General features: G+C 39.6%; 1 protein-coding gene across 3 annotated transcripts in view; it reads right to left on the reverse strand.

Moving 5' to 3' along the window:
• CRYBG3 (crystallin beta-gamma domain containing 3) overlaps positions 1-24322 on the reverse strand; it is a 94745-nt gene that overhangs the window by 34023 nt on the left and 36400 nt on the right. For all 3 annotated transcript variants that reach the window (XR_012662258.1, XM_075103247.1, XM_075103254.1), the window contains exons 4-9: positions 11078-16031; positions 10058-10105; positions 9581-9696; positions 8396-8543; positions 1725-1864; positions 657-771 (exon numbers count right to left, since the gene is read on the reverse strand). Coding sequence is in view for 2 of the 3 variants with exons in the window: in XM_075103247.1 (XP_074959348.1) it covers positions 657-771; positions 1725-1864; positions 8396-8543; positions 9581-9696; positions 10058-10105; positions 11078-16031 (5521 nt within the window). In the remaining variant the exon portion in view is untranslated. The remainder of the gene's footprint in view (positions 1-656; positions 772-1724; positions 1865-8395; positions 8544-9580; positions 9697-10057; positions 10106-11077; positions 16032-24322) is intronic.

A 24322-nucleotide genomic window follows, 5' to 3' on the forward strand; every position in this document is an offset into this window, starting at 1 on the left:
GTGAGGGAATAAGACACCTAGTTCCCATAGTGACTAAAAAGACAGCTGTTAGGTGTTACTCCTTTGTGACTTTTAAACTCTTTCTGTAGGCTTGCTATGCATACAGTAGAACTGTGAGTTACACACTTCCACATCTCTCTCATATTTGGATCTATATGCTGTCTATCAAAACAAACTGCACCTCCCAAGATTTTTGTGCAATGTGCAGTCACATGAATACTACTGGGTAGTGAACTCCTCACCTGGTCTTCCACCCATACCTTTTTTTTTAAAAAAAAAAAATAATCAACAACTGCTAAAAAGCTCTTCAGTTAATGAATTGGTGTTGGCTGCAATACAATTAAGAGCCTTTCAGTTCTGTCTTATTTGACCTCCACTCAACAACAGCACTTTCCCAGGAAGATGTCCTAGTGAATCAGGTGCTCCCTCTGACTATGTGGTCTTACTTGGGCAGATGCAGAAGCCTAGCAAGCCATGGTGACTGCCATGCCATTACAACACTGCAATTGCACCGTGGCATGAGATGTGTGTTACATGTGTAAGGATTAACCCTGAAACGATGTTAGAACCTAAGTTATATTTAGATCAAAACCCCTGGGGGGCTGAAAATAGGAAAAGGAAGGCATACAACTATTAGGGAATTGTGAAGTCCTCACCATTTTTAAGGGACGCAGAGATTTTACATCTGCTGAAGGAATTTCAAATGGTGAATCGCCTTCTTCCAAAACCTTCATCTCTCCCTTGTAATTAAAGTCTGAATAAGCAAGCCATCTATAACAATAAGGATAAAGGACTGATTAATCTCATTAGATAGATTACAAATACAGAGATCTTAAAATTATTTCCCTTCTTGTATTCATAATAGCTAGAAAATGTGTTTTAGATACTGCCAGCACATCAAAACGAAGCTATAGTGAAATTCACTGGCAATATTGATGCTAAGAAGATCTCAGATACTACACACAGAGACCATAAGCAGTTATACTAAGTTCTATCAAAACTAAGACAAGACATTGTTTTTAATTCCTTCACCACCTCAAGCTTCACAGACATTGCGAGATTGTGGCAAGGAAGGCTTGGCTCATGGCCTTCCAAGGTTTGGCTTTCCAGACAAATTCAAGACACTTACAAGAGTAGCTAATGTAATTCTGCAACAATTTATGAGAAGAGGCACAGAACTCTCAAACTTCAGGAACTGTGACGTGTTGGTCATTTACCCAGGAAAGACTATTCTGCTCAATACAGGAAATGCTGGCTACTAAGGGGCCTGTATCATACTGCATCCCCTCTCTCCAGAAAGTCAGGATATGGCTGTAGCTTGAGAAATGCTTGGGTGATGTAATATTAATTTTCTGGTATTCAGCCATGGTGTTATGGTTATAGCAGGGTGGATGATTAGGGAGACAGTATCTATTCTTCAATGAACTAAAAGGTAATTATAGCTGAACTGCCACTTCTATTTATAAAGCTACTCAAAGATGGAATTATAGAAGACTTCTGCCAGCAATTAGAGGAAAAAATGCCTTCAAAAATTTGTATCCACTACTAGGAACCCACATAGCACAATGCTGAAGTGTGGAGCTGGGAATATCTAGTGTATATTAACTGATTTGTAGTAAACTCCCTCCCCTCCCCCCCAATATTGTCCCTATCGCTGACTTCCATCCCATGATGTTACCCCTCTACCTGCTGGCAAAATTTTAATTAAAAATTTCAGTACTCACACTCCTGATTTGACACTTATATAAGGGTTTTTCTCAACATCCAATTCTTCTAAATTGGCAACTGCACTCTGTATGCAGATGGGAAGTCCCTCTGTACCACCAGCTGCCAGGCAGAATTCTAACTCTGGAATCCCACAGTCCTGTGGAAACAAATCAAAGGGTAAGGCTTATCCACGCTTGCATAGTCTGTCCCATCACAGGGGGGGAAGAAGCAGTAACATTTCCTTCTTTTTTCCCCTGTCTTTTCACCCTTCTAACCTAATGCCAAGCTTCATATGATGAAAGGGTTTTAGTTTTTTCAAATGAAGACTGGAAATTTTAGAAAACCTAGGGGAAGTAAATTTCTAGCTCCCACTAAATTTCAAAGAACTATGCATTTACGCCTGTTGAACTGCTTTCAGAAAGCTCAGTTTAAATACTCTTCAAGTAAAGGATGTAAATATACTTACTGATAGACAAAACATGCATATAATACTGCTTTTTTTTTTTTTAAAGACAGTGCTTTAAAGATACAGAGATACATATGATGCATACATAACCAAAGCTTTCTAGAAATGTGTACTACATTCTCACCTCCCTCCCTCAGTGATAATTAGGTTCTGTAATGTATCTGACTATGGTTTCAAGACATATGAGTTTAATTTTCTGTCATGCTAAATACATCTACAGCATTTTAGACAAAAAAAAAGAAAAAGAACAGTACTAGAAAATATTTGTTTTGTTAAGTAGACACTTCAGCAATTTTCCTGTTACCACAGAGCTCCAACCTGTTACCTTACTGAACATTTTCCACTGATAGATGCCATACTGGAGAACAACTTGTTGAACACATGATCTTTGCTGGAATTTGCAGGGATTTCATTGAACCACACTCATTCCATAATATTTATATAAAATGCATTGCCAATAGTTTCTTTCCCAGCATTCGAACACATCATGAATCACTGAAGACCTTCTATAAGGCCCTGCTTCAGCAGCATGTTACAGAACAGTCTTCCTGTCACAGTGAAAGGTGGCTCGTGTGCTTACAGAGTTTGCTCAGCTGTAGCTGGAAACCTTCAGTTCTTAGTGACAGCTTCACAGCACCCTTCCCTTTATCCTCCTGACCCATGGGCTCATTTGTATTAGACCAAAGGCCTTGGACAGTATAAAGAGACCCCCAAAGTCCTAAACGTGGCTGGAGGAAGATACCCCTTGCATGTGCACTAGAGAAGAGGGAGGAGGAGCTGTCCCTGAGGGTGTCCTCAGAGAAGCACCTGGTTACTGGATTTGTTGAGGACCCCATCTGGGTTACATCATGACAGAGATCCCACACAACCTGCAGCTTCTGCCAGACTCAAAAGGCAAAAACACAAGAACTTCCAGATAAACCCAGCAACAGGGCACAAAAGCTCTTAAAGTTACAGCACCTCAACTCCTGACAATAACTGCACGCTCTCCTTTTTCACATAGGTTTTGAGTGGAGCTTTCAAATGATGGAGTAACACACCTAGAAACACAACTCTTCTTGGTTAGTGAAGTTCTTTCAGTAGTTATTTAACTGTCAGCAATAAATGTGGCAATTGTAACAGATGCACTCCAGGATATTATTTCACTTTCCCCTGAGACCTGAAGTACCACACTATACTGTTTTGGCAACTCTCCCTCATGCACAATCATGTTTCCTCTGTATTGTACCTTGCAAACAATGCATGCTATCGGTTCTCAGAACAAAAACTGTAATACCAGAATTTTTGTTTGCAGATGAGCAGAACCAGAAAAAGACTAGGAAAAAAGACTTTCTAGTACAATGCTACTTTATGGCAACATGCTAAGGAACACCATTCCTCAATTCTAAGTGTATTGCTAGACAAGTTTAAAAAAAGTCGCCTCATAGTTTTCACCAGTATATGAATCTTATTAAATCACAGTTAAGAAATATTTGAAGCTTGGGTTTGTTTGGTTTTTTTTTTTCTAATAATGCCTGATGCGTGATATGGCTGAAATCTGTGAATCCAACAATAAAGCTTGATACATAAAATCGGAAGCTACACTTGTACGAATTCCACAAATAATGATGCCAGACTCTTAATTGCTTCAGAATTTATCTGAAACCAAGGACGTACAAGACCAGACAAGTGGCAAAAAAATGTATCTTTGCCTGAGGGTTCAGACAGAATATGAGAGGGAGTATGTTTAATTTTAATTCAGTAGGAGGTACTTTATTTTCATTTGAAGACTGGAAAAAGCCAGTCTGTATTCTCTTTGCAAGTTTGTTTTCCTGACTCTGAAGCTCACAAGGCAGGCTCCATCTCAAGTGATAAAGAATGTAGCAGTTCTCCAGAGGGTAGGTAAGGCACAAGCACTCATAATAAAAATCTCTCCTATTTATCACCATCTCTCTCCAGCCAGGTTTTGGCAGTCAAAAAAACTCTACTTATTATGATGGCATTTTTGTGTGTACTAGATTAAGTACGCAAAAACCTTTCTTGAAGCGTCCCATAGTAAGCTGAGGTCTTCATCAAAAGCAATTCAAATATCTATTTTTAAAGGTAATAACATGTTTGAGCAAGAAGTACATTATATTTTCTAGGCACATTTTTTTAATGTCACAAATATACATTTTGACTTAAATACTGAGTTCAATTTACAGACTGAAGATAATGGTAAAATTTAGTATTGCTGTATGAAATGAACACTATGTATTTGCAGATGTACACTCAAGTGCTATGCCATTAATTTATATCATTTAAGCATGTAAACTTTAGCTTGGTAAATACTCGTCGTAGCATGTTTATGTTTGCCTGAGCATATTTAATAAGCATCATTACTGTCAGAGGTTTCTTAAACATTCCTAATAAAGCCACCATCTTTAGAAACAAAATGAAAACTACACAAATATGACAGCATTCAGGTTGAGAACTAGATCCTTCAGTCTGAAGCCCTTTCATTTGCAAGGCGTCAAGATTTTCAAATGAGATACCCACACGCAAAACTATTACCATGCAAAACTATTACCACAGTGTTTCAGGCCAGATCCAAAACTGGAAAGTTTCCTCCCTATACCCCGCGAGCCCTGCCACCCCCATCGCAAGCAGTCAAAACTCATGCCATATTCATTATCCTACTGACACATCAGGCAAAAACAGAGTAAAAAGCACAGCAAACATTAGGTAGTTGTGTTCATTTCCAATGATAATACACAACCAGCAAATGCTTAGGCAGGTCACGGCCTCCAGGCATCCCACTCTGTCTTCCTTTACTCTCTGGTACTCTCCTGCCCCCCCAGTGTCACACTGGAGTGCTTGTGCTTCCCTCATGGGCCTTTGGGAGCAGAGATGTTTAGTGTGAGCATTCCCTGTGCTTTTGTAGCTTGCAGAGAACAGACACTTCCAAAACAGCAACATGCCCCTCAGTTGAAACGTTAAGGTTTCTTCTGAAGAGGGTTAAGATGACCCTGAAGAGCTTAGCATTAAATACCACTCTTCAGTGGCATCTGTGACATTTTTCTAGTCTGACCAAGAGCTACACCATTAAGAGAGACCCAGAGCCTTCAACCCCCTCGAGGTGGTCTTGGCAGTTTACCCTTCTGGATCTAGGGTTACAGCCCTAACAGCACCAGCAGGACTGAATAATTTCAACACTGCTAGGTCTTCTCCTTGGAGCTGTAAGCTGTGGTGACTGAAGTCATCAAAATAGTCTATTTAAATGAGGTAGCTTTTAATGTCATAAACAGGACAAAGAATGACTGAAGTCTGGCTTCTTAAGCTAAATGCCACAACAATTATGAAAGAAGAGTCTACTGAGAGCCAGGCCTAATTACTTCTGGTATTCACATGATTGCTATTTAATACAGTCTAGACACGCACCTTACTTTTGATACACAGTTTCTCCTTCAGACATGCCAGCTTCTGCAGCATTTTTAATTTTAGATCTCACTCTCTGTTGGTCCTCCAGCCTTTTTTACCCATTCATAATTCCTTCTCCTAGGTCTCCTACTCTGTACCACTCTTGCTACCACCCATCACGACCAAACCAAACTACAGAACTCAACAGGGCTAGTAGTAAAATAAAATAGTAAAGAAATTAATTATTACTGTCCTGTAAATACCAACTAGCAAATAAGACAATCTGAAGCTGCTGGGTGTCTTCCTATGGCACCTGACAAAGTAGTCCCCGCTTGAATTAATAACTACTTTTCACCTAGCAAACCACACAGACAAAAGAAACACACCCTCCATGGAATACTGCAAAATACTCCCATTACAAAGAGCTTTGCTTAAGAAGAGTCCTCAGGGAATCCAGTTATTCCCTGCCTAACCATCTTGCAGACAGAGATATAATCTGCTGTTGCAGATCTCTTGTCACCTTGCAAAATAGTGGTTCACAAGATTATGCCAGGATGAAAACATCAGCAACTTTTCTAGGCTCCCAGAATATAAACATCAGCAACTATTCTCAGCTCTTGTTTTTGGGAAAGTAACATTTAGCACCCTCTTTGGGCTTCCAGAAACAGAAAAAGCCTTCCAATTCTGTAAGATCAATATGTGCATTTGTAGTAGACAAGAAAACTGACTTGGCTAAACAGATAGTGCTGCAGGAGCTACATTGAACCTGCATGTGCAGGCAGATTTTCTAGCTTAGGTTCATGTTGACTTGCCTTAGTGGAATTCAGACTCCTCATTACTTCAAATAAGTCTTCATTTTACTAGTTGCATGATCTGTTCCTTTGGGATCTTTTTTCCCCCTCCAAAGCTCCTTCAAATTAAACACAGATGGATACATATAATGTGTATCCACAGTAAGTCAAGCCACAAGCTAACCACAAAGCTAACAGAACCTTTGCTTTTTGTGGATGCTTGAAAACTAACATCTGCCAGTAAAAAATAAAAATAATATTAAATGTATCTCCTACAGTTTTTTTTTTAGTAAACATCTGTTTTTCTCTTCTTGGCAAGCCATTTTCTTCTCAATTATTTAGCCAATTTTCAATTCTGGTAACTCAAGGCATCTGAGCAGCCATTAAACAAGCACCAGAAAAAGCCACTTGAAGAATCAGAAGATAAGCCAGACAGCCAGTATGACCAAACTAGGCAGGGGAAAAGCCACTGAGCTACCCAGCGTATGAAAAAGAGAATGACAGTAAAACATGTGATCCTGCAGATCACATACACATGAGCTGCCTGAAAAAGAAACAGCTATTTGTCAATTAAAAATAATGCCTTTTTTTTTTTGTGAAAAACAAAGGTAGCACTTTGGCAAACTACCTTCTAAAAGTAGCTCCACAGCAGCTGAAGTACAGCCTAAAAAAGAGGGATGCTTTCATGAATTAACGTTTAAAGGACAAAGCCTGGCTTACTGAGTTCCACACCCACACCACTACCTCTATACAGCCCCATGAACTAAGAGCAAAAGTCTTCCCAGCCAACCATACCTGCTAGAAGTTTAAGTTACATGAGAACCAGTGTTGATTACTGAACTAGTGTACTGCAACAAAGCTTTCCATCTGTGTTCCATATAAATGAACCACATACTGGAGGAAGAACAATGCTCAAACCTACTTAGCTGTATTACAAAGATTTTTATCAAGCATGATTCTGAAGCTAACCACAGTGTCTTTCCTATCCAAGGCTTTTCTTTTATACCCAAGACACACCCAGCTTCCCTCAGTTTCAGACCACAGTTGCACGTTATTGTGGTATTTCTTTAATTATTTAGCTGCCTTCCACATTACTGATCAACATTCATATTCCATATTGGTCAAATGCTTTTAATTTGTTTAGCTCAAATAAATGTTAACTTCATTATTCATGCCCTCATCCAGCTTCTTTCAAATTTATTTATTTTCACATCTTTAAGAGAATGAGAAAGTATTTCAAATTGTTATGACATTATGCCCCTATACTGATGACAAAAAGGTTATCAATTTTAAAATCACCTCTATAGCAGCAGAGAACAAAGAAACACCACTTTTTCAGAAAAACTTTCACGTTGCGATACAAATGATAATTCACTCGCAGTAAAGGGCCATTGCCCTGTGAATAACTGGAATGTTTTGCTAAACAACAAGAGCACTAAGTCTTCTTAAATCACAAGATCTGGCAAATATATTCCTCATTCACTGAATAACAATGGATGCATTATATCTAGTTTTAGGCATTTAATTACTATCTTTTTCAGCAAAATGCCTTTTAAACTTCTGGCTGTACAGAGAGCCAGATGCTGTAGGTGTACCACTTGTCCACACGGAACCCCTACAGATGGCACAAAACAACAGTAATTTCTGGAGGCTACATGGTACGAATGGCATTGGAAACCCAGCTACTAACTCCTAAAACAGAAGGCACACAGACACAGTAGGTATTTAAGCTTGAGATAAACACATTGAAAAATAAGAATGGATTCCATTTAACTTCAGTTAACTGGACAGGTAAACATCTAAAAGGAGGGGATTCACTGTGTCAGATGAAGGTGGTGGCAAAGAAAGATAATCCATCTGCTCATTACTTTCAGGAAGAAAGGGAAGTTTAGCGCAGCAGAAGTCCTGGAATTTATCTTGATGGCAAAAAATTTTATTCATTGCAAATTTGAATAAAATCAGAAACACACACATATTGTCCATTGCTAGTAATACACCACTGTTGCAAACAAATTAATTATATATGTGAGTATATTATTTACAAAGTCTATACCTTTGTTACATGTTTGATTGAACCAACTGTGAGGTTTCTTCGACGATGTTTCACGCCTGGAAGATCCCAAAGGTGATCCAGCACAGTCTCTCCTTCTTCTAGTATGTATTTCTGACCCTGGAACTTGGGTTTCTCATAAAAAATCCAGCTGTAATAATGATATCATGAACTGAGTTGTTGCTGTTAGGTAAGACTGTCCTCATATAGCACATTTGCTGGAAAGCTCAGTAATGAGCTCTTCTTATCAAGCCAACTATCAGACCTTTCTTATGCTGGCCCTCAATAGTCACATTGACTTTAGATAAACATGGGGCTTGTACTTCTGTGATTTAAAAGTGAAATATGCAGTTCTCCTCCAATATAACTTAAAATATTAACTATATAAAAATACAGCTGAAGCACAATGTAAATAAAAAGCCTTATTTTACCAGAACAAGTATATTATTTGACATATCAAAACACATCCTGTTCAGGCAGAAACTATGCAAGGGATAAAAATCTTATACATACTAATAATGACATTCAATATTGCTTAGGACATAAAAGAAATGTATGCAAAACCAAAGAAGGCTGCCTCAAAACTGCATAAATGTGACATGCATTGTTACTATGGCTGACAGTTAAGAAACACTCACTGTAAGCGTCACCAATTAAATTCCAATGCAACAACTGACATGGTCCCAGCCTCTGCTTCTCAAAGCAAATCAAGAAACACTCATAAAATCTTCCTTAAAAGGTACTTGTATATCCTTCTGCATCCACATTCCTCTAAATGCTACATTACAAACAGCAGCTGAGATTGTTTATTTTATGGTCCTTTTGCAACAGCTACTGTATAATGAAACTGAACCATAAAAAGAAAAAAATTTTCTTTGGCATACACATGCTTCTAGTAACGATTGTAGCTGTACTGACTCAGCACTTCAGGCAAGAGGTCTAAACTTACTTGTGGTGCTATTAGAAACTTTCTGTTTGAAGCTAGTTCCCAGGAGAAACAATACTTTTTTTTTTGTACTGCAGCATTTGAAGCCTTGTTTCATGCTTTTTTCATTGTATCAGTCTAATTATAAAGAAAGACACTCTTGCAGATCAGACGTGTGTCATAAATAAAAGAAATGAAAATACAAGAGAAACACATATACAGTCTTCTGGAAAGACTATTTAAATATGACCTGGATTTCTTACCAGCCTCTAATTATCCTAAGTAATCCTCCAACGGGAAAGATCCAGGACGTGGTATCCAGCGCATCAGAATGAACTTCTTGTTTACTTTTGTCGCCATAAATATTATAAATAATAATCTGAAAGAACATACAATGCACACGAATGAGGACCCATTTCAACATACACTGTAGACAGTTATTTTTTGCTTGGAATAAAACGGATTTCATTTTGTGCCCACTCAACCGATATGCTACACGCTTTCTTCTTTAATGAAATGCTCTACTGAACTAAAACCGCAATTGCTGACAGAAATACAGTGAAATTACTAGTGGCAGGATTTTTAATAATATAATCTCATTATTAGCATGTATAAGCATATGCACCAATAATATACAGAAAACTAGATGAACAAATTTCAGATGCTTTCCATTCAAAAATTTTGGTATAACAAATTATTCCATGTATCATATTGATCTATGTGACACAAATTCTGCTTACCTTTCCCGGTCTTGGATTGTATTTGAGTCTTGTCCTATCAATGAGGTTCTGAAATTAAAAGGACATGCAGAACAACTATTAACATCTACAACAGTAGCACAAAGCACAGACAGATTATTCTGGGTCCACTATTCCTACAAACGTGTGCAACTGTCACTACCAGAAACAGCCAAGATAGGTTTCACTGTCATTCAGAGTTGGTGTAAATAGTTTAACAGAATCAAACAATCAGCAGAAAGCAGCAAGTGCTAGAAACGTAGAACTGTTATGGAAGTTAACTTCTGAAAATGTATTACCCTTTCCCAGCAAACAATAAACTGCATGTCTTAACAGTGGCAAAACCAAAACAGACCTCTAACACAGACTAAAATATTCCCCAAATCATGGAAAGACTTTATTCTTCAGTTATGCATTTGGTCTATGCACCTTTTCAATTTCTAAAAATTGGAAGAACTGTTTCCATACCCTCATCTGCCATTGCTTTAAATAATCTAGAAAAGAAATGCTAATCTACAGAAGCAGCTTTGTTACTTACTTGCTAACTGAGCTACGATTTGCAGAAGACACTGTGATGGAACAATCAAATAACCCAGTAAGGTATTTGTATTTTTTTGACAGCACATCTCTACAAATCTCAGAAGTGGAAGAAATGAAAGAATGATTTTCATACGAAAGGCAATTCCATCGTCCTCAGGTTGAAATGTCCTTAACATGGACAAGCCTGTGTTTTGCTATTATACAGACTTGCTATCATGCCTATTTCTGTATTATATTTTCTGTTCACATCTTGTTTTACAATTAAGTCACTTTCATCTATGTGCTGAACCAAGAATACTATGTTTTAAAAATTATTTTATCAGAAGACTTTTTTTTTTAAACTATGATCTTAAACTGCCTAATTACTTTCATTTATCATGAAAGAATTAACCTTAAAAATGCAGGTAGGATAACAGAGAGACAGAAATTTTGAATCTGGGTTAGTCACTTTGATTATGAAAATTATGTGACACAACATCTTACCGCTGACAGTTCTCCCAGTTTTGGCACAGTGTTGTCTTGAGACCAATGAATCTTTGGCTGCAACATATCCTGGAGAATGCTTCCAAACCTGGTTCCCTTCTCAGAGGAGGAACTGCTGGCAGATTTCAAGTACTGGTAGTATACACTTGTAGGAGGACACTTTAGAGCAGCATCAGCTTTCTGTGAAACTGGCTTAAAAGGTATTTGATTAGGAGAAGCCGCATCTGGAAACAGTTCTGGCTGCTCTTTAGAGTTAAGTTGTTCTTCTGAAAGAGGAGGTGATTGCTCAGGAAACAAAGATCTACTCTGATCATTTGATTGAAGGGTTGTTTTTAAATTCCCTCTCCACTGACTAGAAAGACATTCTTCTTCTCTCTCAACATCAAGCATATTTTCTTCATATGGTGATTCTTCCTCCTCTTCGTCCTCCACTCCCTCCTCCTCATCCTCTTTACTGAACTGAGCAGTAAACTGTAAGCGCTCAGAAACTGACTGGAGAAGGGACAGTACAGAAGTGTGGTCAACGTTATCTTTAGATATTCCACCAGGATGGCCTTCTGGTGACACGTCTGTGGAAAGCAAGTCTTCTTGGGAGCTGTCGTCTTCATATATTGGAGACAAAGAGAAAGGATATACTCTGTAGCGCTTGGCCTCTACGCTCAGAAATGACTCTGAGCTACAGCTATCTGTTGCTTCATTCAACTTGCTATCCTTCCCATAAAGACAGGCTGGCTCATGTTTACTCTTTGCTCTTTCATACATTAGATGATCTATATTATGTGAAGGCAGAACAGAAGAAGAAAGCAAACCAGTTTGCGTATCATCCATTGAGACAGATTTGTTCTCAGTTTGAAGGGCACCTTCATAAATGATAGTAAAAGAACTGTTTTCCCACTGTTCAATTAGTGGAGAAAAGGCCAAAAGACCTGTCGATTCCTTCATGTCATCACTACAGTCCGGACCATTTTCTTTAAGCTGATCATTTCTCTTCATGTCTTGATCTTTCATTTGTAGCTGCTTCAGATTCTCATTATTCTGGGAAAAAAACGTGTTGAAGCAGTTTTTCCCTTCACTGTCTTCTCCAGTAACAGACAATTCAGGTACAGTGAACTGTGTATTTAATCCAATATTAACCTCTGCTATCTCATTTGCCCCTTCTGCTAGTTCATCTTCACTCTCCACTGCCTTTGAATCTTCTAAGGTTGCTTTCACTTGTGCACGTACTACTTCTGCAACCTCTCTTCCATGGCATTCATACAGACTGTCCTCTGCACTGCCTTCCAGAGAACCCTGAGGACTGCTTTTGTCTTTGGATTCACTCTGCATGCTGGTATGTTCTTCACCAGGCATAAAAGATGACAAATTAACATTTACAGTTGCAAGCAATGTGCACTCTGGCATATTTTTATTATTGCATGAATCTTTGAACTGCAATGGCAGAAGCATCTCTTCAGTCACAGTAGCGTCTCTATGTATTAAATGTGAAGATCCATCAGATTTTCTACTAGTTGCTGATACTCCAGCTTTGCCACACAGCTCTGCTGCAGCCTGTTGTTCACATACCTTTCTACTGTGTCTCTCTCCGACTGGTGTCATAACATCTGATTCTGGCATTGCTGAATTACCAGTGGGTAGAAATCCATTTGTTTGACACGTATATGCAATACGTGGTATCTTTTCACCTCTTTGGGACCAGTCTATGCCATTTTCCATGCTATTTGGAAGTAAAGGAGGACCTGAGCAACCTGCCTTCTCAGAGTTTACAGCTACACCCTGAGTTTCTGCCTTCTCTGTTGGTTCCCGTGTTTTGGCAGGTAACTTCATATCCAAGTTTAAAATCTTTGGGGTTTCAGCCTTAGGTTTAGGCTCAACAATTTCAGAAGGCCTTTTACTCTCACTGCCTTGCCACTGACTGGATGCCAGTTTTTGTTTGGCTGAGTTAATGACCTCATCAATTATTTCTTTTGCTTTTAGTGCTAATGCACTATGCAGGTTAATTTTATCAGGGATACAAGAAAGTAACCTTTCATCTCGATTATTTGTATCCACTATTTCATTCCCTGTAAGTGAAGATGAGCCTCCTTCACTGCTGTTATAAAAATGTTTTAATGACTGCACAGCTGACTGGATTTCTTCTGCTTCCAACTGTACAGTTCCAGCTTTCTGATCATTTAGAATATCCGTATTTATTAAACCATCCTTGCTCCCACAAAGCTGGCAGACACCAATGGCTTGTTTTGCTATTATTTCTTCTACAGCAAAGTGTAAAACTGAATCCACTATTTCCTCAGCTTTTTTAAACAAAAAAGCAGCATCTTGTAATTTAGCATGTTCTTGTCCCTTCACATCGGTATCTTCCCATACTTCCTCAGAACACAGCTCATTTGACTCCGCAGGTGCAGCAGCTGTTTGACCATCTGTCACAGAAGGGGCTTCTAAGATACCAGAAACACAGTTACCAAGATTCACCTGTCCCACAGCATTTCTGCACACGCTCTCGGTACATGCTGACTTGGATGCCATTTCCAAAGATTTCAAAGGACAGATGAGTGATGGCATTGCCTCTACCATGACACTGCTGTCAGCCTGTTGTGTAGAAGAGGCTTCCTCTGCCCCATCATCAGCTCTGTGACTGGAGGAATAACTGTTCCCCTGAGCAATGCCCAACATTTCCAAAGCAGAAACAGAAAAGTTGGAGGCTTCTCTGGATCTCGTAGTAGGTGAAGAGGGTCTGGGGATGCAAACATCCCCCACGTCTACTCCAGCAGCAGAGCCATCAAGCATAGCTGGAGTAAGCTCAGGTTCCAGAGAACCAGCTGGGCATGAAGCTCTCAGGTGTCCTGAGCAAAGTGGCACCTCGGTCATTCTGTCCTCAGGGATTATTCTCCTAAACTCAGCAGCTGGAAGAATAAAGCTGTCCTGTTCAGAAGCAGCGGACCCTTCAGCAATCCAGCCATTTTCAGAGTTAGTGGCAGGAGAAGGCATTTTTCCTTGGTTGTCAGACGAAGAATCAAGTACTGTGGGTGATACCCTAGGCTTACTCCTGTTTTCCTTCTTGGAAGAAAAAAGAATATACCTATCTTCAGAAACACATGGAGATTCAGAAATTATGTCTACATCGTCTTTTCCACAGATGAAAACAGAATGGTTGGTCAAGGCAGAATGAGAAACCTCCAGAATGTTTTCTTTTGACTCAGAAATATGGGAGGAAAGTTCAGAGATGCAATCCTTACACTCAGAAGGAACAAGAGCAACCTCAGTCATACCAGTCCTGCCAATTTTAGAAGCATCAGGAATATGATCATCTGTCCTGTCAATGCTGATTAGAGGGCAAGGTGCAGGCTTTGCTGTGTTATCTTCTGTGATTATAACTAATGCCTCTGCAGGAATGTCTTGAACAGTTTCAGGGGAAACAGGACCAATGCTGTGGACAGGAACTGAGCTTTCCGAGAGACTCATCTCTACAGGCTCAAAGGATTTGCTCTTCTCACATTGAAGATCAGAACAAAAAACTGTCTCTCTCACACCTTTTAAACTCACTTCTCTTTTCCCTAGAGTTTTATTTTCAGCCTTGCAACTAGGATGAAGAGAAGCTGAGCAACAGCCTCCAGCTTCAAAAGACGACTTGTAAGCAATGGAGAGAGGTGCTGTCAGCTCATCAAAGTTAGATTTCACACTCTCACACCCATGCATGCATGATGATACATTGGCAAGGTTTTCCACTGCAATCTCAGTTAAAACCTTCATTGCTTCCACATCCTCAGTTTCTCGACAAGGTAAGCCAGTCTGCGGTGTGGCACTATCCTTAGAATTCTCCATAAGGATTAACTGGTGATCATTTTGTACATGCCTTGGTTTCCCTAACTCACTCAGTTCTTCATTACAAGTCCACCTGCCCATGACTGTATCTTCATTTTTAATAGATGACACTGAAGCAGTTAGACTGCCTGCAGCTATGCATTTTTCTCCTTTGGACTCCACGCTAAGTGAAGTGGGTACTTGTTCATTAAAAGGTGAGGGGGCAGTAGCAAGAAAGTTCTGTGGATTTTGCTCTCTTTCTACAGCTGCCCCAATTTTCTGTGTATCACTTTTTCTTGGATCACTATTTGCACTACCTGTATGTTGATCTGCATGCTGCTGAAATGTAGTGGTACTGGAATGAAGCATCTGAGTATCCGATGTCAGCTCCGAATGACTATCCATGTGATGATTACAGCAATATTCTCCCTTACTCACCTGTAGGTCTTCATTAGCCATCTTATTTTTTGATTTGGGTGAATGTAAACATTCACCCCACATTTCTTTTCTGGACTCCTTATTAGCTGCTTTACTGCAATGATTTTCTTTATCAAAGTTAGAAGTGGCACTTTTGTCTGCCTGAAACTGAGCTTCTGCTTCTCCCAGCAGTCCAACTTCTTTTCCAACCAAATCACTTGCAGAACTCATTTTAAGGGAATTGGTAGTCTGGGAAGTGGAATTGGTTTGGATCTCATTGTTTCTACTACTAGATGACAGTAATGAATCTAGTGAGTATGTCCTTTTAACTTTTGTTGCAGCTAAAGCAGGTAGATGTTTTAAGTCTATCTCATGAGATGATTCAGTAGATGACGTTGTAGTCCTTACAGTTATTTCATGTTTACTGCTACCCAAGCAACGCTGAGCTTTACCGGAGTTCTTTGTTCCCATTTTACCTGCAGAAGAATTTACTATAACATCATCTTCGTGATCTTTACCCTCATCTTCTCCATTTTCTTTTATTAAGTGTCCTGATTTCAGAGAGACAGTTGTTTGGATTTCTCCATTTTCTTTGACCGTTGAACCATTCCTGTTCTCAGTACTTTCCTCTCTATTTTCAGCCATTCCTGACTGATTCTTCAGCAGCTGCCTAATCCTTGCAGAACCTCGATACGTTGCATAAGTGACTGCCGGTGCTTCTGGCTTCCGTTGCATCTGCCTGTAACAAGGATCATTGTTATCACCACTAAAAAAGACTACCTAAATAGCTAGTGTGATATTAAAGGTTAACATGAATTGTAAGTGATGTACATTACTGTCTTCCTCCTCAGGTTATCACAAACCGTAGATTGCCCACAACGCTGTTTTCTTCCTTTTTCTGCTCTTCATAAGCATGGGTTTGTGTGACAAATGATAGATATGCTACCTTTTACTGAAGAAGCCAACTTAAACTATAAGCAAAAAGTAGATGTTACTATAAACAACTTTCATCATTTGCTTTCTACTAGACAATGGAATTACTATTTACATATGCCACTGCAAGGCAACACTTGCAGTGACAGAAATAAGCATACCTTTGTGAAGGTGTTATACTCTACTAAAGCAGGCCTACACTTTAAACCTGAAAAAAAAAAATACTGTACTGGTGTTCAATAAAATATTTAATTGAAATTTAAATTTTTACCCAAGCTCTCAATACAGTGTTAAGGAACAGGACTAGGAGAAGCAAAACGTGTGAAGAAATGAAAGTATACAATCAGGAATGCTTTCTGAACCACAGGCTAGTAAGGAAAGAGTGAATGGAGATCAGGTAAGAATGAAGACTGCTTGAATACTGGAAGAAGTATAGAAATGAGAAGCCTAGAAATGTGACAAGGACCTGGTAGATCTAGACGTTCACCAGTCACAAATTTACTAGCAAAAAAAGTGAATGGAAAAACTAACACACAAAAGAACCACCATGGAAAACCTGTGATCCTGATCCTTCACTGCCCTTTCTGATATACTAAGGATAAATTCAGAGCCTGATACTTTCAATTTTCTGAAAAGGCAGGGTTTTTTCTTTCTTAAAACTAACAGACATCATAAATACCTTTCTTTCTAATGCTTCTGTCCTTTCCCCCTATTTTTTTGTCGGTTAAAGAATTCTAGCAAAAATCGGGCAGCAATGATATGAACGTGACCGTCAGATTTTTCCATTCTTCACATTAGGACAAAGCAGACACTCAGACTGTACTTAAACTCCATTCTGCCTCAGCACCCACCTAAACTAAGAACAAAGCCTTTCAAACTCTCATACAGCCTGAGCCTATGTCTGGCTAATTCCAGCCACCAGGTTAGCATTCACCTGTCTGGAAAATTGCCATCCTACTATTTCAATAGTCTCTTGAAAAAAAGAGTTAGCTAAGATTTTGATTTCTAATATAAAAAGCATAGCAATAGGTAAAGAAATAGCTTAAAAGCATTTTTAAAAGCTTTGCAGCTTACCATTAGTTCACATTTATTGAGAAGTTATTACAGCTCTAGACTGGAGGACAAATAATATGTGAGAAATAGAATCTAAATGTACTAAGAAAAACTGAACAGCAAAATAATTTTGTTCATTTGAGTATCGAGTAACTATGACTTCAAATATTGTCTGTATGAATTTTGAGTATGTATTCTCTCAATAGGTACAGACGAATATCAAGATGGAATGGATTTGCCAATCAAATAGAATCTGTTTTCTGTCAAGGTTTTAGAGGCCTAGATTCTTATTCTGATATTAATTTTATTTTGAAGAGGGAACTATTGAAAATCACAAGTAAACTCCCTCCTTGTGCAGTACTTGGACGTACAAAGAATATAAGCAAAATAAAAATGAAATTCTTCATATCCATAAACATTAAAGCAGAGATATAAACACTCGCTTATATACATGTTTTACACTGCCAGGTATATTTAGGCTAATGCCAAAATATCTGAATATGGGAACTTAGACATTGTGAGAACCTGAAAATTAAGTCTGGATGAGGATTAAATTCATTATAATCCCTGAAGAAGGCTACAGCAGAATCTTGATATAGGTTTTATTAGCCAGGTTTTTAAGTTACAGAGGAAACAGGAAAGCCCTGTATAAACACCCCAAGCATTTGCAAAGTTAGATGCCTCCATTTAACCTTCTATACGGCTAGTTTGGTTTCCAGAGATACCAACCGTGGTAGTTACTAAACATTTAACTTGCTGTCTTTAGCATTCATACCTTTTCAAAGATACACTTTTTTGAGTGGAAGAAGAAAACACAGCTGGAGAAAGGGTAATAGAGAAAAAAAGATTATCTTTTTTGTTTGTTTTCCTTTTAAAGGATTACATTACCTTCCACTTCTCACAGAAAACTTTCTTCTACATTAGAAAATACTTTCCAAAGCTCCACAGATCCTAAAAATCTTAAGAGAAGGATTTGTTGAGTTCTATAGCACACTATATTCACTCATCAGTCACAGCCATAATAAAAATGAGTCTTAAGAACGTAAGACTTAATCATTCTCTCATTCAGAATTGATGTTACTGAGTAAACTCCTGTTTCGGTTAAGCCAGAATGGAAGCAAAATGTTTTAAATAATCACTATTAAGCTTTTACAAAATCCATCAGCTCTCCCATACCTTGGCCAACCCCAAAAATAAAAGCCGGTCTACAACTGTCCTGGATCCAGATAAAATTTATTTCAAGAAAACAAACAGAACATAGGTTGGCACCAATCCTCCAAACAAGTTTTATGGATTCTTGAAAATGAAAAGTATAACAATATGTGTTTAAAGTGAGCACAGTAGTGGTATTGCAAGGTATCAAACACCTACTTCCATCACAATCAAGGCATTGTTTTGAATAAACAGCTTGATTATCATTAACTTTTACTGAGCGTCTTTTATTCTGCTGTTGATATTTTGTCCAATATGCAGTATGAAGAATTCATAATTTATCTATGAACACGTGGCGAGACTAGTGCTCTGACACAAACCCAGAAAATGTCCTTACATTTGCCTCCCACACCCAACTCTGCCTTCAAATTTCTCCCATGAACTCAGCAATTCTTAAATCCAGAGCCGCCAGAAATGGGGTAAGTAATTTTACAGAATACTGCCTACATAGGAATGACAAGGAAAACCCAGCATCACAGGGGCCTATATTCACATTCATTTGAGCCACAGATCCCAAGAAAAGTTACACCATTTATAACACATGGTCAGGCAAACCAAACATATGCAGAAATTTCTTTTTGCCTATGTGGTGCCTTTTATAATTTCTCCCAAATCGTTTGGTCTCCATTTGTCTTATGAGGGAATTTTATGCTCGGATTCAACCATCGGAAGTCTGAGCAAGACAGAGCAATCTGCCGTATGGAGCTCTGTGCACAGACCCAATCCTGACTAGCACTAACTACATCACCACTTCAGCTGCAGAACCTCATCCTGCAGTTGGCCTCTGCCAGTGTCTCCTAACACACAGCTCTGCTTTCCCGCAGATTTGCTTCTACCAAGGATTTCTGCAGTGGATGCTATTTTAAGAGGGAAGCAACCTCTCCTCTGCAGACGTGGCAACTCCAGGATCTCTGACCTTTGATAAAGAATTTGCTGCTCGGCATAGTATAAAAATTTTGCCAACAGGCCTTTTAGTACTAATGAATTTACTTTTAGAGTACACAGAAGTGTGTTCAATCTGAATGCTCACATGCAACAACAAGACATTTAAAAAAATGAAAACCCGTGTTCCTGTGTGGCAGCAGCAATTCCACTGTAAGTCTTATAAAACACTTAGAAGCAGGCTATGCCACAGAAAATCTTTTGAAAGTGTCACTAGGGACTTGTTTCAGAGACATTTAAAGTAACAATTCATTTCTGATCACCAAAAGGTTGTCAGTTCAGAACTTACCTTAAAAAACTCTGCAAATTTTTTTTTCAACTCATATGAGGATACAGATGAAAGCCTGATTATACACAGAACCCAGTGTGTATTCTGTCACATGTTTCAAATACTGGGAGATTCCTTCTTTCCCTTCTTCACAGGAAGCTATTCAATTCCCTATAATGCCTTAATTCAGTTTCACAAAAGACTGTTTGACAACAACAAGAGAGGATGTCAACATGAGTTACATTAAATTTGTCAAAAGTAGGTGCTTGTAGAGATTTTTTTTTCTATTCTGAAGGAGAAATAAAAAGTTCAAGGGGGGCTAACTCAAGGAGGAGAGGGGAACACCTTCTGACATCTCATGACAGACATCTTGTGTAACTTGCCCCAAAGGAGGCATTAGTTATAAAACAATCTGGTTGGTTTTTGAAGCCCTGAAGCAAGAGGAAACCTACCACCTTGAATGCTTCCTCAGTGCATCCATAAAGACTTCACTGTTTGCATCTTTTTCAAGTGTGTGTTATGAAGATGGTGACCCCTCCAATGTTCATATTTGTATCATACAATAATGCAGAAAGCAGACAATCCTGGACTATTTTCAAAGAGACAGAGGAAGATCATACAGCATGACACAGCACTACAGGGGTACAGCATCTCAGATCCCCAGGCAGAACAGCTTCATTTGCACCCATGCTAGAAAGCTTTTACAACCAGCATCACCGCTTAGCTCCAGGCTCACTACTTCAGGCTTAGCAGAGCCAAAGCATAAGCATACTGCTGGCTGGCCTGTTTCTGCAGCATGCAACACTTGGCTCTCCCAAGATGAGCAATGGCCATTTTTTTTTTTCTCATACCTCACTCTTTCAGGTATTTTCTCCTGAGCCCAACACTCTCCTGCTTCTTCAAGCAGACATGTGCATGTTTCCCCATGTCTCCTCTCACAGACCCCTTAGAAGTAGCTCCCAGAGCAGAGAGGTCTGCAGGCTACAGGCTGAAAAACCACTGATCTAAATCAGCACGTCTCTTGTAGTTCCTGTCTACCCCTCCCTGACTACTTTAAAATTAGGCTATTGTTCATTTTAAATTTTTTCCACTTAGCTTTTTTCCTCCTGCATACTTAACTGACAACTTTAAAAAATTATGTTAAGGTCCTTTGTCTAGAAACAACTGTCTTAAAGTCACTTTGAAAAACCTTCTGGTGGAATCCAACTTAGCCAGCCAGCTGGGTTTCTACACTCATGTCAGATCTTCATAAATAGAAAAAATAAAAGCCTTACTGAAAAAAAAAGACACTGTGGGCTAACTGAAAAGTCACCATGTACAACTTAGATGAAAGAAAATTATTTTTTAGCCAGAAGGGATAGCTTCATGATTTAAATCTGAAGTTTCAAATACATTCTGAAATCCCAGGACACTAGGTATGTTTGAAAAGGTCAAAAGTTTGGTTGAACAGTGTGATTTGCACACAGTTGATTCTGCAGGAAATTTCAAAGCTAATGTTCCATAAGGACAATTAAAGAGTCAATGACAATTTTAATAAAACCAAATGTAGTCTCTGTGACCTCGGAAGGAATGCTTTTCCTTCCCTTTGCCCTTCATGGTACTGTTTCTTGATTATCTTCCACATCTGGCAAAACAACCCTACTCTTTGAGTCTGAAGGAAGAAAACACAGATCAAGGCTGACCCAAAACACCTGCAGCTGCAAGACCAAGATCAGCGTGAAGGGCCTTGGATCACTCCCGCCTCTTCACTGCCATCTTTCCCCAGTACCCGGCAGCAGCCAACCTTTCTGCCCTGTACCTGTGGGAAGTATCCATGCACACCTACCTGCCACCCTCATCCCCCCGCACCCTTTGTAGTCAGCCAGCTACCATTCCCTTCCCCTCTGTCACACTCAGATATTCACGCGCTCAAATGCCTTTGACCTGCCTTTTCCATGGAGCACGGACAAGCATGGCCTGTGCTGCCACTGTAGCAGTTTGTCGCATGCTGTCTCACACTGATGTGCAAGAAGGGGTTATAAGATGTTGCAAATCCCAACGAAAAGCAAATCACATTCACAAGTTGCGCAGCACAAAGTTACCTTGCAAGAGGTTGTCTTGCCTTTAGGCACAGAGCTGTACTACAGGCTGTAAAGGACCGTGGGAGATCATCCAATTTAACCCCTGCACCAAGCTGGGCCAACTAGCTCAGGGTGTTAGGGGCCTCATCCTACCACTCCCAAGCACCTCTGAGGATGGGCCTTTGGTACAGGAGCCCTGTGCACATGCCCCAGGGTTTGACCACCCTCATGATGGAAACATGTTTCCCAGTATCCCATGTTCCCATTGTCTCTCGTCCCAACAGCACATGTGTCAGAGGAGTCTGCCTCCATCTCCTCTAAGACCTCCATGAGTGAGCTGAGGACAGCAGTAAGGTCTCCCCTTATCCTCCTCTTCTTAAGGCTGAAGAACACCACTCCTCTTGCCGTCTCTTCATATGTAACAAAGAATTAAAGCTGGGACATCCCTCTACTCTCAAGCAAGAGTGTACTGATGCTAGGGGAGTTAAGCAGATGCATCAGCAGGAGATTAAACAGGGACCTGCCTGTGAGCAGGTATGGCATGTGCTCTGAAGAGGCAACGAAAGGTGACTACGTGTTCTAGCAGCCCACCTATCTACTTAAAGCAGAAACCCAGTGATACCCTCTCTCTGATGCTATTTGCTACCCCAACAACAGTAAAGATGAAGGTGTGAGGATTAAACCCTTATTGACAAGTAAAGACTTAGGAAGCCTGAACAATTACATTGCAGGTAGCTCCTTACCTTCAAAAAAAAAAAAAATCACACTGTAAAATGCTGTTTTTAAGAAACAATCTCTATTAATCAAATACATTGCACAGTTGAACAACCCTATTAAAAAAAGTTCAGCAGAAAAAACAACCCAGTGAATTAATTTTCAGCTGAATTAATTTAGCTCAATTTTGCATCGCACATCTGTTATGAATTACTCTTAAATTAAGAAGCTTTCATCCTTCAGAAACACAGAAGTCTCTGCTTTGGTTCCAACAAGAACTTTTCCTTTGGCCCCATGTCCCAGCTCTGGGCAGGTATCCCTCTCTGGCAGGCAGGCCTCAGCCTGCATTTGTCCTACAGTGGAGCCCTGAAATACACCCACCCAACTGTTGGAATGGGTTGTAACTCTCAGCCCAGCATCTACCTTGACAAGGTCTTAGTTGACACACATAGGCTTAGGCTCTCATCAAAACTTTAAAGTCTGTCAGCAGCGTTAAAGGGTACCTTGTTCGAATCAAGGTATGCAGAGAGATGCGCCTGGAAGAAAAGATTTAAGAATAATGAAGCCCTCTTCTTTAGTGCCCTAATACTAAACCCTTTCATGGGAGTTTGGGTATACCCCTGCAATCAGTGCTGGAGGCTTCCCTCCACAGTTCACCAAGAGAATTAGGGGCAGGATGATCCTGATCCTTCCCCAGGACAGCCTTCTAAATCAATTTTGGGCCATATTTGGCTGTCCTAGAAGGGTGGAGCTACCCACATAGTTTATACCCCCCATCAGGTGGTAGCAGGTCACTCTTGGCAATGACTCCCTGTCCATCTGAGCACCAGCAACTGAACAACAGTACATTACCACTGTCAGTTTCTGAAGGCAGAACCCAGAAAGCCATTGGAAGACGAATTACTATGTTACTGTACTTCCTCCCCATTTCCCTACCCCAAGATACATACCTCTGCCCCCCAGTCCTCCTTTTGCTGCTGCTTCAAGTGTCTGTGTAGGAAACTGCACCAGAGAATTAAGACCAAAAGTAACCGATCAAGGTCCAAATAGCTGCGCTTGCAGGCATGCAGGGGACATGCTAGAAGGACTACCCAGGTCCACAGCTGTCCTGGTGTTCCCCAGAGCCACCACCAAGACAACCTCTTACTACAAAGGGAAGCAGCTCTCTCTCCCATCTCTGACCAGCTTTGTATTGCCATATAACTATATATATTTGTCTGTACAACGGGAATCTTTATGTAAGTATTTTTATAATAGAAATAATCAACACAGTGCTCTTGTTTTCATCTTACTGTCATCATCCAACAGATGCTATCAAAGATGGATGGACACTGCCATGCTGTGTGTACACTTATGGTTTTAAATGTTTGGGTGCTGTATGTAAAATAGGTCCTGGGTAGGCAATTAGAGAAGCACATGGCTCCAACCACAAGATGGATTTGATTTCAACAAACGCAGCAGCAGCTTCCCTACTCTTCTACATTATTCCTCAGGAATTACCTGATGAGACCATGGCTTAGAATTAAGTGATTTAATTTCTGTTCATTTACTCTTGACTGTCTGCCAAAGGCATCTATAGGGAAAGATGAATGCTGCCACTACTGACTGAATAAAAACCACAATATACAATCCATCAGACAAATTAAGGACTATATTTCTATATCACCACAAGCCTGCATCTGACCAGTAACACAATGGTGAATGACAAGCTCTGAAACAGTCATGTTAACCAGAATTATGTAGCCCTGAAGGATTTTATCAGATGTATTTCTAACAGAGCAAAATAAAAGGACAGGACTTTTGACAGTACAAAGATGGGAAATACTATGCAATAAGGTGTATAGCAAC

The sequence above is a fragment of the Phalacrocorax aristotelis genome, chromosome 1 (assembly GCF_949628215.1).
Source record: "Phalacrocorax aristotelis chromosome 1, bGulAri2.1, whole genome shotgun sequence".
NCBI classification, from domain to species: domain Eukaryota; kingdom Metazoa; phylum Chordata; class Aves; order Suliformes; family Phalacrocoracidae; genus Phalacrocorax; species Phalacrocorax aristotelis.